Source organism: Callithrix jacchus, chromosome 5 (genome assembly GCF_049354715.1).
Source record: "Callithrix jacchus isolate 240 chromosome 5, calJac240_pri, whole genome shotgun sequence".
Classification (NCBI taxonomy): Eukaryota; Metazoa; Chordata; class Mammalia; order Primates; family Cebidae; genus Callithrix; species Callithrix jacchus.
Genome location: NC_133506.1, coordinates 129,610,017 through 129,626,410, shown reverse-complemented (window position 1 = coordinate 129,626,410; position 16,394 = coordinate 129,610,017). Strand labels below are relative to the sequence as shown.

General features: G+C 54.2%; 1 protein-coding gene across 2 annotated transcripts in view; it reads left to right on the top strand.

The window, feature by feature from the left end:
- Window positions 1–592: 592 nt before the first annotated feature.
- Window positions 593–16,394, top strand: part of SDK2 (sidekick cell adhesion molecule 2) — a 313,791-nt gene continuing 297,989 nt past the window's right edge. For both annotated transcript variants that reach the window (XM_035301669.3, XM_035301668.3), the window contains exon 1: window positions 593–1,793. In XM_035301669.3, the coding sequence (XP_035157560.1) occupies window positions 1,730–1,793 (64 nt within the window). In that variant the 5' untranslated portion in view covers window positions 593–1,729. The remainder of the gene's footprint in view (window positions 1,794–16,394) is intronic.

Sequence of the window (16,394 nt, the reverse complement as noted above, 5' to 3'; positions counted from 1 at the left end):
AAGCCGAGCTTCGAAGAAAAAAGAAACAAAGAACGTAAGCGCTTTGGCCCCAACTTCACTTTCTCGGGCTTCTGCAGGTCCCAGGCCTCCCGTGTCTCCCTTTCCGCCCTGAGCATCTCCAGACTTTGGAGAGCCTGACTTGGGCAGGAGAAACCGGAATCAACCGGTGGACCGAATCCCTTTTCCCAACCGCCGCCGCCGCCCCCATCACTCCATGTCCGGAAGGAGGCTGGGGGTCCCGGCTAAAGGAGAATCTGGGGGTCCTACAAGGCCTTTGAGAGGGGTGAGGGCGGGGCTGGAAGGACAGGCTGGACTGAGAGCAGAGGGGTTCGCGTGCATCTCTCCTGGCGCGGCCTGAGGTTGTCACTGCCACCCCCCCGGCGGGTCCCGGAGCCAGTGGGCGCCCGCGGCCTCGCAGTCAGATTGTGTTTCTGCGGGGCTCGCTCCCGGGCCTGGCTCAGGGCCGCCGCCGCCGCCCCTCCCGGAGCGCAGGCTGCTCTCCAGTCGCGGCCACGGGGTAGCGCTCGGCCCCCCTCTCCGCGTCTCCGCCTCCGCCTCCGCCGCGCTCGTCCCCGGCTCACGCTGCCCCCGCAGCTCCGGCTCGGCGCAGGCAGGAGCGGCTCTCAGGACGCCGAACCCGGGAAGCGGAGGGCTGCGGGCTCGGCGAGAGGCGGCGGCGGCGGCGGCCGCTGCTCCTTCGGCCCAGGAGGGAGGTCGGCGATCGCCGGGCGTCAGAGGGGGCGCCGAGTCCCCGGAGCCTGGGCTGCCCGCCGGGCTCTCAGTGAGCCTCCCTGAGAGCTCCGGCCGGGGCGCGGCGGAGGGCAGAGCCGCCGGTCTCCATCCTCCGGCCGGCAGGAGGCTCCGCGCCCGGGCGCGGGCCACAGCCCGCATCGCGGAGCCCAGCACCCGCCCCTGCTGCCCCGCGGCCGGCGCGGACATGGGCGCTCCAGGCTGCTCGCCCGGCTCCGGGACCCGCAAAGTTTGCTAGCCGGCTGGGCGCTGAGCCCAGGGCGCGCCCGGCCCCCGCGCCCCGGGAGGGGACCCGGAGTCTCCGGATTAGGCGCGAGGGCGGTGTAGCCCAGAGGGGTGGCTCGGCCCCGCCAGATGCCGCCTGCAAAGTTAGAGAGAAGAAAACTTCAGCTCCAGGGAGATTCGGACCGCTATGCTCACCGCGCCCCCTGAAACCGGCGCCCCTAAAAGAACCCCCGCACCCGCGTCTGCCGCGGCGCTCGGCCCGGGCCGGGTCTCGGGGGCCTGGCGCCTGGAACGGCGGTGACTGCGTTGGCCGGGAGAACCCCACCAGGGGGCGGGGAGGGGGCGGGGGGCGGGCAACGTGGCCAAGGGAGGAAGTTTCCTGAAGTTGTCAGTTTATTCCGGAGCTCGGCCGGCGACCCGGCCAGATCGCAGAGGCCGCCCTGCCTGGGTCAAGTCGGAGTTGGGGTGCTCCAGGGAGAGAGGCGCCCTAATTGGAGAGGACGGCTTGGCCTCTTTCTGCCTTCTCGCTCCTTGCCTTCCGGGAGCGCTGACGGGCCCGGACTAGGACAGAAGAGGAGGAGGAAAGGTTGGGGTGGCCAGCGCTGCCCCTCCCGGGCTTATTACGCCCGGGGCGTGGAGCCGCGTAAACTGACTGTCTCCCGGGACAGAGCCACGAGGTACCGGACCCCACTAGGATTATAAAACAGGGCGGAGGGAAGGGAGACCTCGAGGATCCCGCTCCAGGTTGGTCACCATGTGGGGGCTTTGGATCTGGACGCTGCTGGCTCTGCATCAGATCCGCGCGGCCGGAGCCCAAGGTAAGGAGGGACCCCCACGTGGGGACGGTGAGGGAGCTGGGAGAGGGGGCGGGGGAGGGGCGGCGGGAGCCCGCCGGCCTCACGGTGGCCTCCTGGACACAAGGCTTAGCCGCGGCAGAGCCCTCTCCAGGGAGTTTCAAGACGCCCCATCTCCCGAGTTTTGGGGCTCTTCTGGGGGTGGAGCAGTCTCTCCGAGACTTGTGGCTTCCGAATGGGGGAAGGTGGTGACTACCTGGGGAGGCAGAGAAGAGCCCAAGGTGAGGTGGGAGGGGCGCTCCCCTCCCCCCCTTTGCTGTGGATGCCCTGCGCCGGCTGGGTAGGGGTGCGACATTCCGTGCCGGGCGCCACGCTCGGCTCCACTGAGCTCCCCAGACTGAGCTCCTGGTTCCCTGCTCCGTGTCTGCGGGGAAGGACAGGGCTCCTGCCGGGCAGGCGATGGCCTCCCCGGGGCGAGGGAAAGGGGTGGGCGGGTGCTGGGTGCCGGGTCTCTCGCCCAGGGAGAGCAATCGCCCGGCATGGCCACGTACGGGAGCCTGCGCCTCGCTGCCCGGCCGGCCGCCGGGGCTAGGGGTGCTTCGCTGCGCCGGCCTGGAGCCGGGGTCGCGGGTGCAGCCATGGGTGGCGCAAGGGGAGGGTCTGAGGCCTCCCTTCTCAGCCCTCCACCCGCACCCAGCATCCCTGCCCCTGCCTCCAGCCTCCGCGGTTTGCTCGATCGTCTGTGCAGCCGCTCGCTGCTGTGACCTGTGGCTGCTGGGAGCAGCCTTGCGGTGGAGAAGGGCTGGTGGTTTTGGGGCTAGGACTGTTACGAAGGATCCGAGACATGACCTGCGCAGCCGGCTTCCTGGGGGTGGATGCCCAGACGTCTCACTGGTCCCTGGCAGGACCCGCGGGGAAGGGCGGCTGCACCGGCGGTTCCTCGCCTTTGGGGTTCGCCGAGCCAGACAGTGGTGTCAGCGGTGTCCGAGCGGCGCCTGCTGGGGGTGGAGGGAGACGGAGCCTGGACTAAGCTCCAGGACTCGCAGCGCTAGGCCTTCACTCTCCCAAGCTCAAGAGGGGGCCAGACCCACTCTGGGGGGCCGGACTTCGGGGACTGCAACCCACTCCCCCACGCCGCCTCTTGGCCCTCCAAACCTTCTGGGAAGAAGGGACCCCCATGCGCCCAGCGTCAGGCAATCCAGAGAGCCAAGATCAAAGGGATGAAAATAATCAGCTCTCACTCACAGGGCTGAAGGGAGGATTTTACGAGGTAATTTACGTAAAAGCACTTAGAAATTTTGTAACGAGCCCTATAAATGTAAGGTAATAAAAGTTATTATTTTTATGATTATCATAAAATCTTGGAGCAAGCGAGGAGCTCAGAGTTCATCTTATTCTAATAGCCATTTAACAGATAGGGAAACTGAGGCCGAATGACATCAAGTGACTTGCCCAAGGCCACTCCGTGATCTGGGGGCAGAGGCAGATCTGGAACCAGGTGAGTTCGGAGCCCTCTTCCTCAAACGGGGACCAGCTGCCTGGAGTCTCCTTGTCTGGGGCACCTCTTTGCGGGGTCCCAGGAGGACCCTGATGCTGGCGAATAGGAATGGGTTGTCCTTCATCCTGGAGCGGCCTCACAGTTGTGCTCTGAAATAATCAGTGTTACCAGCCAAAAGCCTGGATGGCATAGAGGAAAGGGATGCTAGCATCTGTCGGGACCCTTCTAACTTCATGGTTTCTCTGGGCAGGTGGCTCACCAATTCTTATCTCAACTAGGACCAGGCCCTTATGAAGTCCCCAGAGCACCTGATGGCCCTTCCTGCCCCACCTCCACACTTGTGTCATCCACTTGAGGCCAAGATCCCATCCCTCCTGCTGAAGTTAAGGCCAGGTGGCCCCCTGCCCATGTGCTTCCTGCAGGAGGGGCTCCCCTGTCAGAAGCAGAGAAGGTCTCTCTGATTGATTCACTTCCTCTCTGCCTTTCTTGTTTGCTGCCTTTTTGCATGTCAGGCTGCCCAGGTCCCTGCTGCTCTGCTCGTGTTCTCTGGCTCCGAAAGTGTTTTCCAGCATCAGGCCCTCTCCTGCCATGTGTGTCCCCGGCAGCAAACTTTGCAGAAGATTGTGGGAAGGCGGTCCTAGGCTTGGGCAGTGCTGGGTTTAGTTGGAGGGGGTGGGATTAGGGCATGGGGTCTTTTCTTATCTGCTTTGGGGTTGGAGAACGAGTTTCTCCCGGTCTCAAGCCATGACAATCCTTTGGGGGTAGCTGAAGCCACCAGCTCTGTCATTTCTGAGCCCACAAGCCCGGTTCTCCAGGCATGGCACAGAACGAGGGACCAAACAATTGTTCTTCCTTTGAGACAAACTTCACATCGGCCACTGTCACCAGATTTTATCTGGGCCTAGCCTGGTTGTTTTTCTTAGGTGCTGGATCTGAGAGACATCACCTGGGTATACGTGAGGTTGCAGAAGAGCATCGTCTTTGGCAACAGAAAGAACAGGTTCTCATGATCTGGCTTTGCAGCTTTGCTGCAGAGGCCTTCAGCAAGACTCTTGGCCACTAAGAGCCTCAGTTTCCTCATCAGTACCTTGGCAATAATAGCTCTTGCCTTATAGAATTGCTAGGAGAATTCAAGGTATTCTGGGGACAGGGGCCCAGCCAGTGCTTGGCACACAGAAGGTACTTAATACATGGCAATTATTACCACTGTTATGACGGTTTTAACGCTAAGCAAGGAGTCCATGAAGAATGGTACCCTGCCACCCACCAATAAGACCTTGAATTCTTTTTCCTTACTCAGGACATTTCTTTAACTTCCTTCCATGGCCACATTACTGCATCTCCAAGAGTGGTCCTCAAGCACTTAGCTCCCAGGGAGTTGTAGCAATGCAGATTCTTGGGCTCCACTCCCAGACATTATGATTGGAAAGGTCTGGGCGAGCCTGGAAGTCTTTTAACGAGAGCCTCGGAGAGATTTCTCGTGTGCTTGGAAGCTTGATTACTGCTGGAAGTCGTTCTGGCCAGCCTGAGAGGTTGGGAGAAGGGCAGGAGCAGTCAAGCCAGATGGTCCAGAAGTTTCTTTCAAGAGAATCATGCCTGGGGGAAGAACAGAAGGAAGGGAATCTGAACCGAGTGAACAAAGCAGTGGGGAAAACCCTGAAAGAGGATTGGATCCCCCAGCTCTAGAGGCTCCTGAAAGGCTCCAAAGGGAGAGAGTTTAGTGCTGGGAGCTAATCACAATAAAAGCCAACAGTACACGAGGGAGCGGATGAAAGTTTAATTACATGGTGTGGCTAAGCTGTAATTATTAATTACTGACAGCAAAAAATAACTTATTGATCAGGGCCTTTTGCTAATTACCAGGAGGCAGAGTGTCGTGCTTGCCTGGGGCTCAGCTGTCAAAAGCCCCACTAGAGAATGGAATGGGGGTGTCCCTGCTCTCCCATGCCCCTCTTTCCCTCACCCTTTGTACCCCTTGGCTTCAGCTGGGGAGTCTGGAACATTCTGGCAGTGGTTAGACAAGGGATACAGCTTGGTGTTTCCACTGGCTGCAGAGAATCACCTCTGCCAGAGAGGAACTGAGGTAGGACCCCCACCCAGAGGCTGCATCCTGCTGGCTGCCTGACACCTGCCTCAGAAATCCCACCCTCAACCCCCCAACACACCCCCCGCCCCCGCTTCATGCATTTGTTGGGCAAATATTTATCGACTGTCTCTCCCTCATGTCCTCTACTGGAAGGCCGGCATGGGGGCCAGGAACCTTGTTCTACAAGGGAAAGGAGGCTGGGAAGGAGGCCAAATTCTTTACAGCAATCCTCTGTTTAAACAGTGCCTGAAAGGCTGACTTTAAAATGAAGTGTTAACCTGCATGTTGGTTTGCATTTGACTTTGTACCACAGGACGCAGTCAGGCTGTAAGCTAACCAGAAAGGGAGAATGGGCTTGTTTTCTATCCAAAGGACTCATGGGAAACATTGCATTTGACTTGAAAGACACACGAAATGTCATCTAGGACCATCCTCTGCCCACAAGGCCTGGTTTCTGCTTACATACCCTTGATAATAGAGGACTCACTACCTCTCAACAAAAGCTGGTTGTTATGTTTTATGTTGATGAAGAAATTGATCTCCTTGGCCAGGTGCGGTGGCTCACGCCTGTAATCCCAGCACTTTGGGAGGCCAAGGCGGGTGGATCACCTGAGGTCGTGAGTTTAAGACCAGCCTAACCAACATGGAGAAACCCCATCTCTACTAAAAATACAAAATTAGCTGGGCATGGTGACTCATGCCTGTAATCCCAGGTACTCAGTAGGCTGAGGCAGGAGACTTGCTTGAACCCGGGAGGCGGAGGTTGTGGTGAGCCAAGATCACGCCATTGCACTCCAGCCTGGGCAACAGGAGCGAAACTCTAAAAAAAAAAGAAAAAAAGAAATTGGCTTCCTTATAGCTGGTTTTCCTAGGATCTGGCTGTGGTTTCCTCTGATTGGCTGGAGCCCACTCCCTGTCCCTCCTGACTCCTAGCCCCTCTGGGAGGCAGGAGGCTGATTTGGAATTGATGTCGGGTGTTACTGTGCTCCCTGCGGGGTTTCTACCCTGCTCCCCTGGAGTGTGCTGCGGGAGACAGCCCTGGAGCTGCCTAAAGCGGTGGGAATTAGTCATCATAATTTGGGGCCTTGGGATGCCAATAGCAACAAATGGGCCAGCAGCAACTGGCGGCTGTGGCCCCATGCCTGTAACGGAAAGGAAAACAAGCCGGTTGCCGAGACACCCAGTGCCCCCTCCCCTAGGTGTCCCACCCCCAGCTGTCCATATGCTGGGCAGGAGGCAGGGCCAGTGAGTCCCCGGGAAAGGGAGAGAGGGAGTTGCGGGGCTTGTCCCCTCAGACTCCCTGGGCCCAGTGCCTGAACCAAAAAGCCTCTTGCTGAGCCCAGGGACCCCTGGGCAGGCCCTTCTCCTGCAGATGTGATGAATTGCTCCAAGTGTGGCTTCTGCCCCTTTGAATTCTGCCTCCATCACTGGGCAATGCTCAGCTGAACTTGTTGTCTTGTCTTTAAAATGCGTAAAGTTAAAAATAGTTGTATCTACAAGCCAGTCGCAGTGGCTCACAATTGTAACTCCAGCACTTTGGGAGGTTGAGGCGGCAGATCACTTGAGGTTAGGAGTTCAAAACCAGCCTGGTTAATATGGGGAAACCCCATCTCTATTAAAAATACAAAAATTAGCCAGGCGTGGTGGCAGGAGGCTGTAGTCCCAGCTACTTGGGAAGCTGAGGCAGGAGAATCTCTTGAACCTGGGAGGTGGAGGTTGCAGTAAGCTAGGGTCGCGCCACTGTACTCCAGCCTGCACAACAGAGCGAGACTCTGTCTCATTAAAAAGCAAACAAACAAAGTTGTATCTACCTTACAGAGTTGTCTTGGATGACCAAATGAGATTGTCCAGATCACTTTGAAAATTCCCTTTGTAAATATTAACTGCTTATAATGTGTCTGTCACAAGCTAGGAGGATATCCCAATCACTGCCCCTCTGCTCCCCAGACGTGAGCCTTCTCTTTCCCCTCATCTCCCCTAATACGATGTGAGTTTCCCTGCACTCACTCCTGTCCACACACTGACTGCCTGTTGTTCTTGAAACTCACCAGGGTTCCTGCCTTTTCATCAATGGTGCCCACACCTCCCAGGTGTCTACAAAGTCTACCCCTTGTTTCCTCCGGGACTTCCTTCTAATGTCTCTTATCCATCTGGGAGCATCCTATAACATGGCATCTCCCAGCACCCACTCCCTCCCTCTGCATCACTTTCTCCATTGCACTCAGCACCAGCTGACATATTTTGGCTTATTTGTTTATTACTGGTCTCTCCAGAGGGCAGGGGCTTTGTTTCATTCATTGGTATATTCCTAGCCACTAGGGCAGTGCCTGGCACATAGAAGGAGTCAGCATAATATGAGGAATGAATGAATGAATGAAGAAATGAACGCTTACTGGAGGCATATAGCCCACAGTCATATGGTTCCTACCAGCTCCTCCTCCCAGCCTGCTCACCTCATCTCCAGGGCTGATTGACTTGTGAAATGCCTCTGGTCTCTGTACGTCCAGTATACCCCATGCCATGTAGCCCTCAATGCATGGAGCAGCCAGGCACCTCAAGAGTGGGAGCCCTGCCCTCCAGCAGCTCCGGCAGATGTACCCATGGAATGGGATAGTGTTGCCATTGAGACAGGAGCTTCTGCTCAGATTTTCTGGCTGATTTCCCAGCTCTTCCTGACTCTGGCCCAACAAATGAATCTGCCTCTAGCAGGCCTGCTCTCTGGGTTGGGCAGCCCCTGGGTCTTTACTGAAGTCCCATCAGCTGAGCTCCAATTTTATGACATGAAGGAAATTGAGAGGAGTGGTAGAAAGTTTGGGGGTTAATGCCATCCATACATGGTTGCACCATTTGAAATGCACAGGGTCCTTGATTAATGCTGCTCCAGAGGAGAAGGGAGAGGAAGATCTTGCATCAACACTTAAATTCCCAGCCGGGCTCGATGGCTCATGCCTGTAATCCCAGCACTTTGGGAAGCTGAGGGAGGTGGATCGCCTGAGGTCAGGAGTCTGAGACCAGCTTGGCCAACATGATGAAATCCTGTCTCTATTGAAAATTTAAAAATTTAGCCAGGTGTGGTGTCGCATACCTGTAATTCCAGGTACTTAGGAGGCTGAGGTAGGAGAATTGCGTGAACCCAGGAGGCAGAGGCTGCAGTGAGCCAAAATCACACTACTGCACTCCAGCCTGGGCGACAGAGGGAAACTCCATCATACACACAAAAATAATAATTCCTTATATTGTGTTGCTTCTGATTGCAGCCCATTCTTTAGAATGGATTACATGGTCCCACCCAATGGCAAGGGAGCTAGGAAGTACAGGCTTTCATATGCTGGAAAGAGACAACTGGATCTCATGCACTGGCAATGCCTAGTGTTCCTTCACAACCACAGAGAAGACACTGGTCTCTGCATATCATACAAAGGGTTACTTAACACAAGACATTTTTACTTTACAACCGCAGAGAAGACACTGTGGTCTCTGCATGTCATACAGAGGGTTACTTCACACAAGACATTTTTACTTTACACACTCCTAAAGCAGAACCCCAGCCTGTGCTATTACTTCCTTGTTCAGAGGCTTATTTCATTCCCCGTAAGCTGTTGAGAAGTGGTATGTATAGGATCAGTGCCTTGGAACTGGGCTGACCTGGGTTCAAGCTCTGTCATTTGCTATCTGTGACACTCTGGGTTAAGTCATTTAACATTCTCAACCTCTATTTCTTTGTCTGTAAAACAAGGAGAAAAGCCTTCCAAGGCTTAAATGAGATAATACACATTGAGCACCGAGAATATTTAATAAATGACTTTAACTCTATTTGTACTTCTGTGCTTGCCCCTCAAGATCTCAAATTGCATTAAGACAGCTTTTCTTCTCTAGTATCTTTGCTATATATTTCACCCATATCTTCCACATCTTCTCACCTTTGTTTAAAATTTATTTATGAGACAGAATCTTGCTCTGTCACCTAGAGTGGAGTGCAGTGGTACAATCTCGGCTCACTGCAACCTCCACCTCCCAGGTTCAAATGATTCTCCTGCCTCAGCCTCCTGAGTAGCTGGGATTACAGGCACGTGCCACCATGCCCAGCTAATTTTTGTATTTTTAGTAGACACAGGGTTTCACCACATTGACAAGGCTGGTCTCAAACTCCTGACCTCAAGTGACTCACCCACCTCGGCCTCCCAAAGTGCTAGGATTACAGGCATGAGCCACTGCACCCGGTTCACCTCAATTTCTTTGGCTTCTTCCCCAATTTAGAATCTTCTTGTCTTTCCTTCCATCCTGAGCTCACATTTGGTGCCCAGTTCTGCTTGTTAGACATGGCAGGTGCATTATAGCCATCATCTGCTTCAGTCTTCCCCATGACTCTGATATGTAGATAAACAGGCTGAGAGATTAACCACCCAAGGCCCTCTAGCAGGGAGGTTAAGGAGGCAGAATTTGAACCCAGGGCTCTCTGGTCCCAACATCTGTCTTCTTTCCTCTGCTCTAGGCTGCCTTTGGCTTCCACAGCATACGTCACTGTCTTCCCAAGGAGAGATGGCCATTCTCCAGGGAGATGCCCAGACAGTCGTGCTGTTTGAGGACTGAGGCTGGTCAAGGGAGGGTGGTAGAGTTTGCAAAGAGGCCTTAGAACTCCTTCTCCTGTTCCTTTTCTTCCTCCTCCTTCTGATCCTCCTGTCTCCTGCCTCCACCCTGGCTGTGTCCTCACTGGGCCTTAACTTGGCAGAAGATTGAAGGTCTTCTCCTGTTCTCCTTGTCTCCGTCCCTCTCTGGGGTTGGGATGCCCCAGAGCTGTTTGAGGAGTTCCCTTAGGTACTTGGGGCATTCACCACTGGCTTGCCAGTAACTGAGCCACACAACAGCCTTCTAAATTGAACGGGGTTGTGAGGGTGGGGAGGATGAGGGGAAGAAAGGCAATTAAAGTCTGATGCCACATAGGAAGCTCTTAGTGACCCAGAGAGGTGATGAAATTTTGATGATGTGACAGTCTTAACGGAAGGAAATATTATTTGCCATAATGAGGCTCATTCAGGGAATTTGGCGTCTGGGGCAGACACTAGTGACTTAAGGGCCTGCTAGAGCCAGGACTCTGGAAACTTCCCCCTCCCCCGGCACCTCCCTAGAGGTACAGATCTGGGAGGTAGAGGTGTTACCCAGAATCTGAGTGAAGGTCAAAAATACCACTGGGCACCTGAACAATTGGGCTGTCACCACATAATGTGAGGTACTTAGGAATCTGGAGCCAATGCTTCATTTGCTGCTTCGAACTGTGAGAGCCAGTGCAGAAAGTGGCAGCGGGGGCCCAGGAGGGACAGCATAGAGTGCTGAGAAACCTGCAATGGGCCGGGCGCAGTGGCTCACACCTGTAATCCCAGCACTTTGGGAGGCGGAGGTGGGCAGATCACTTGAGGACAGGAGTTGGAGGCCAGCCTGGCCAACATAGTGAAACCCCACCTAAAAATATAAAATACAAAAATAAGCTGGGCATGTGGCACATGCCTATAATCTCAGCTACTTGGGAGGCTGAGACAGGAGAATCTCTTGAACCTGAGAGGCGAAGGTTGCCATGAACTGAGATGGCACCACTGCACTCCAGCCTGGGTGACAGAGTGAGACTCTGTCTCAAAAAAAAAAAACAACAAAATCTGAAATGGAGGTGCCTCCCTGGGTTCAAATCCTACCTGTGGTTTACTGCGTGGGTGACCTTGGATGAGTTACAGAGCCTGGCTGTGCCTCAGTTTCTTCATCTGTAAAATGGGGATAACAGTTGGGTTGTGACAAGGTTTAACGAGCTGTGCTAAGCTCTTGGGATACAGTGCTCTGTGTATCTTAAACACTGAATAGGGGTCTGTCATGTGATGGTCCTTAGTATCTTTATCTTGGAAGCAAGGTCAGTTTGGGGCCTGCAGTTTGACAGGTGCCCCTGCCCCAGAGGCTTTTGTTCCTTTTGTCTTCCCCAGACCTGCCAGTGGCATCTAAACTTCTGCCTTTAGGGATTTATTTGTTTGGTTAAGACATTCTCTGTCTCCAGCTTAAAATGCAGATATGGCACAGAGAACCCACCTATTAAGCTATCTCCAGCTGTTCAGCCTGAAGGTGAAGGAATGTATTGGATCCTTTCATAAAACCTCAAATGTATGTGGGTAGCCTTCATAGACACCCCATTTGCTCTTCACCCCAGTCTATGAAGGCGGTTGGCTGGAAAGTATTAACGTTATTCATATTGTGAGCATGAAAGTCCAGAAACATTAAGTAACTTGCCAAGGTCACTTGATTTGTAAGAAAGAGATGATGAACGTGGGTCAGCTGCCTCCCAGGCCACATTGCCTTCGATCTGGCCAAGATACCCACATCCAGGAACTGTTCTCAGTGCTGCTTTGGGCTGGTGGACCAGGGTAGGCTCATTTGACCCCGGGCCTCTCCTTAGCTTGGGTGGGCACAGGAGTAGGACACAGGAGGCAGCCTGGGATGGCCTCTCCTCTCTGTAAGGACATGTGGAGCCCCCTCTTGTGATAGGGTCTGGATGCTGAGACTTGTCACGTCACCCCGTTGCTCTCAGAACTCTGGTAGCGTCCCCACAGCATGATTCAATGGCAAACTCCACAATCTGGCCCTATGCACCACTGCGATCTCGCCTCCACCTGTCCCCACGCCAGTCTTCCACCAAGCTCACACCACCCTCCCCACCCTGGCCGCCTTCCTTTCTCCCCTTTAAAACCCCTGTTCTCTTCTCCACTGACCCCAGACAGGCCAGTGTGAAGCCATCCCTCACCCCCAGCTGGGGCTCCTCCTCCTCGGTGTTCCGGTCTAGATGTCTCGCTGGGCACTTTGGCCTGTTGATCCTGAATTATCTTTTAATATCTGCATGTAACTGATTCCTTTAATTGTGAACTGCTTGAGTTTAGATAATAACCCTTCATCCACAAGGACCGAGGTATTAGACATAAATTATGTTCTGAACGAACACACTTAACTCTTTTAAGGGTGCTAAGGAGGTAATAGTGAAGTCAGAGAGAAAGATAACAAGTTCATGACTCCGTGTGGGCCTCAGAGGCCACGAAGGAAGAGCCTTATTGGGTCCTTTGGGGACAGGCCTTTTAGCCTGTGTTGCCAGAAGTGTCCTCATTGGAAGAAGCGGGGAAGGTAGATGTAACATTTCCAAACTCTTCCATCATGTGCCACTCGTGGTAAGGAGGGTGGACATGTGCCCTAGGTGTCCAGCCATGTGGCCTGAAGCTGCCTATGAGCCGTATGACCTTTTCCTTATATATATATATAAAACAGAGGGAACTATTATTTGCCATAATGGGCCCATTCAGGGAATTCGGCGTCTGAGGTAGACACCAGTGACTCTCAAGGGCCTGCTAGCGCCAGGACTCTGGAAACTTACCCCTTCCCCGGGCACCTCCCTGGAGGTACAGATCTGGGAGGCAAAGGTGTTACCCAGAATCTGAGTAAAGGTCAAAAATATCACTGGGCACCTGAACAATTGGGCTGTCACCACATAATGTGAGGTACTGAGGAATCTGGAGCAGATGCTTCATTTGATGCTTCAAACTGTGAGAACCAGTGCAGAAAGTGGCAGCGGAGGCCCAGGAGGGACAGCTTAGAGTGCTGAGAAACCTGCAGTGGGCTGGGCGCAGTGGCTCACACCTGTAATCCCAGCACTTTGGGAGGCGGAGGTGGAGGCGGGCAGATCACTTCAGGACCAGCCTGGCCAACATGGTGAAATCCCATCTAAAAATACAAAATACAAAAAAACGGGCTGGGCATGGTGGCACATGCCTGTAATCCCAGCTACTTGGGAGGCTGAGACAGGAGAATCTCTTGAACGTGGGAGGCGAAGGTTGCCGTGAGCTGCAGTGGCGTCACTGCACTCCAGCCAGGGCGAAAGAGTGAGACTGTCTCGGAACAACAAGGAAAATAGAAACCTCAAATGTGGGTGACTCCCTGGATTTAAATCCTTTTTTATTTTTAATTGCATATATATTTTTAAATTTTATATTCGTGTGTGTGTGTGTGTGTGTGTATTTAAATTTTACTTTATATTTACTGTTATCTCTTTTGAGATGCCAGTCTCACTCCATCACCCAGGCTGGAGGGCAGTGGCACAGTAACAGCTCACTGCAGCCTCGGCCTCCTAGGTACAAGCAATCCTCCCATGTCAGCCTCCTGAGCAGCTGAGACCACAGATGTGCACTACCATGCCCAGCTAATCATTTTAGTTTTCATAGATACAGGATCTCTCTCTGTTGCGTAGTCTGATCTCGAATTCCTGACCTCATGTGATCCTCCTGCCACTGCCTCCCAGAGTGCTGTGGTTTCAGGTGTGAGCCACCACACCCAGGCCCTTTGAGTTTTAAAATCTATGAATATTTGCATTCTACTCTGTGGTCTGTCTCAATTCCATTCCAACACACAAAGGATACATGAAAGCCAATCAATGCTGCTGGAAGATGCGGCTTGTCATCCCCATGAGTTCCTGGACCCCCTAGAACATAGGTAGAAATCTGGTCTTGAGAAACTTGAATGAGTCACATCATCTGTAAGATTCTAAGATGCTTTACATGTATATATTTCAGCTGTTTGTGTTTAAAATTGTCTCTGCTGTTTCTAAAGCAGTTGGAGCTCAAACATAGCTGAGTAACTCTACCTGTATTAGTCTGCATTCCCTAGAGGGACAGAAGTAATAAGATTGACACGTCTATGAAGGGGAGTTTATTAAGAGCACTGGCTCACATCAACAGAAGGTGAAGTCCCACAATAGGCCACATGCAAGCTGAGGAGCAAGGAGGCCAGCTGGAGTCCCAGAGCCTCAAAAGTAGGGAAACTGACAGCAGCCTTCAGTCTGTGGCTGAAGGTCTGAGAACCCCTGGCAAATCACTGGGGTAAGTCTGAGAGTCTAAAAGCTGAAGAACTTGGAGTCTGATGTTCAAGAGTCGGAAGCATCCAGCACGGGAGGAAGATGGAGGCCGGAAGACTCAGCAAGCCAAGTCCTTCCACGTTCCTCTGCCTGCCTTATCCTAGCCACGCTGGCAGCTGATTAGATGGTGCCCACCCAGACTGAGGGTGGGTCTGCCTCTGCCAGTCCATGGACTCAAATGTTACTCTCCTTTGGCAGCACCCTCGTAGACCCACCCAGGAGCCATACTTTGCATCCTTCGGTCCGACCGAGTTGACATTCAGTATTAACCATCGCACTGCCCATCTGCTCTGCCTGGCCTATGGCCCTGCCTTCAAGGGTGGTGAGAGTGAGAATACAGCTATTGCCCCTTCCTAGGGCACCCTGCTTCTGGGGTGATTGGAGGGTGTTCTGGGTTCAGGACCTGTCTCCTGGCTTCTCCCTGGACCTTCCCCCATCCTCCTTTTAATTTAGACCAGTTGAGCCAATCAACACCAGCACTGGGGTCTTATTTGGAGACTGGGTGAGAGCCTGAAGACTCTCTCAGTGGGACGTTTGGGCTCTGGGATCACTGTATTCATCGCCCAGGACCCTTTTTCATTTAGATGGGTGGGTACCTTCCAGAAGAGCTGAGGCTCCCAGAAGACCATCCCCTTGCAAAGTAGAGCCTTACCGTGTGTGGCTGGTGCCCCAGAGCAGCTGCAAGCACCTTTTCCTCCCTATACAACACCAAGCAAATATTCTTGATTGGGTTCAAGCACCTCCTTCTAAAGCACCCACCCGGCCCCCCAGGGTGCCTGGCCAGCATCGCGCCTGCCCATCCCTGATGTCTGTCTCCAGCTGCCCTGGCTGGAGGACTCAGAACCCAGAATGGAAGAGGGGCTTCTGCCCTGAGGCAGTGCACCATGCTTAGACCAGATTGCTTAGTCAACCCTGAAGTCTCCTCCCCACGGGCGGTGTGTGCATTGGTTAGGGACGGCTCTGGCTGGCTCAGTCTGGTGACCCTTGACTTCCCCATTTGGAGTCCCTTTCTTGCCCCAGTGTAGTGTCTATAGGCAGAGAACGGGTTGGCTGGCAGACCGTCATGGGGCCTGGGCTGCCAAGGAGGGCCGAGGGGACTTCCTCATTAGCTCGGCTCCAAGCTCATTATCCGCCTGCGCATCACTGGGTGAAAAATGGTTGTAGTCGGGACAGTAATAAATATGTGGCTGTCAGTGTTGATGTGATTGCACTAATGAAGAGAAATCAGCCCCAGAGAGGAGGCCCTTCTGGCTTGTGGCTTCAGGTGGCTGGAGAGCTCTGTCCACTGCCCATGCTCCTCTGTCCCAGAGCCCCAGGAAGGCAGAGAAGGGAGGTATTGGCATTTAACCCCTTCCTCCTCAGGCCCTGGTGGATGAAGAACCTAGAAAGTGCTGAAAACCAAGAAGGAGGAACACCATTCTGCTCCAGGGAGGGGGTGATGTGCTAAAGGGCTGCCAGCCTCAGCCTGGGCCTTGGGCAAAGGCAAGCAGGACCAGTGCAATGGGCAGTGGTGCTTTTGACGGCTCAGCCTCCCTTGCAGAGCCCTGGTTCGAAGCAGGAAGGCGTGGGGAGGAACACAAGGCCCATTGTCCGCGCCCCCAGGCCTGCCACCTCCCCTGGAATGTTAGGACTTATTGTGTCTCCAGGAACTTGGAATGTCTGGCCCCAGGGTGTGGGGATTTGGCCTCTGCTGGGAAAGAGCTCAAGGGGCCCTGGGCCTTGGAGGCAAGGCTGAGTCCAAGCTGAGGCACAGCCATGCCTCCTAGATCCTGGCAGAGAGAGAGGGAGGACACTTTGGCTCCTCAGAGTACCAGGCCTTGGGGGACTCTGGGGGTTCAGGAGGGCAGGATGGGAGGGATGAGGGGTGCCTTCCATCGGGGGTATCAGGAGTCATGTTCTGGGAGCTCAGGTGTCACCTGCCTCTTAATGGAGGTAAGGTGGGGGCCTAAAGCAGTGGCTCTCACACTTGAGCCCCATTAGAAGCCACTTGAGGACGCGTTATTGGCCGGGCGCGGTGGCTCAAGCCTGTAATCCCAGCACTTTGGGAGCCCGAGGCGGGTGGATCACGAGGTCAAGAGATCGAGACCATCCTGGTCAACACTGTGAAGCCCTGTC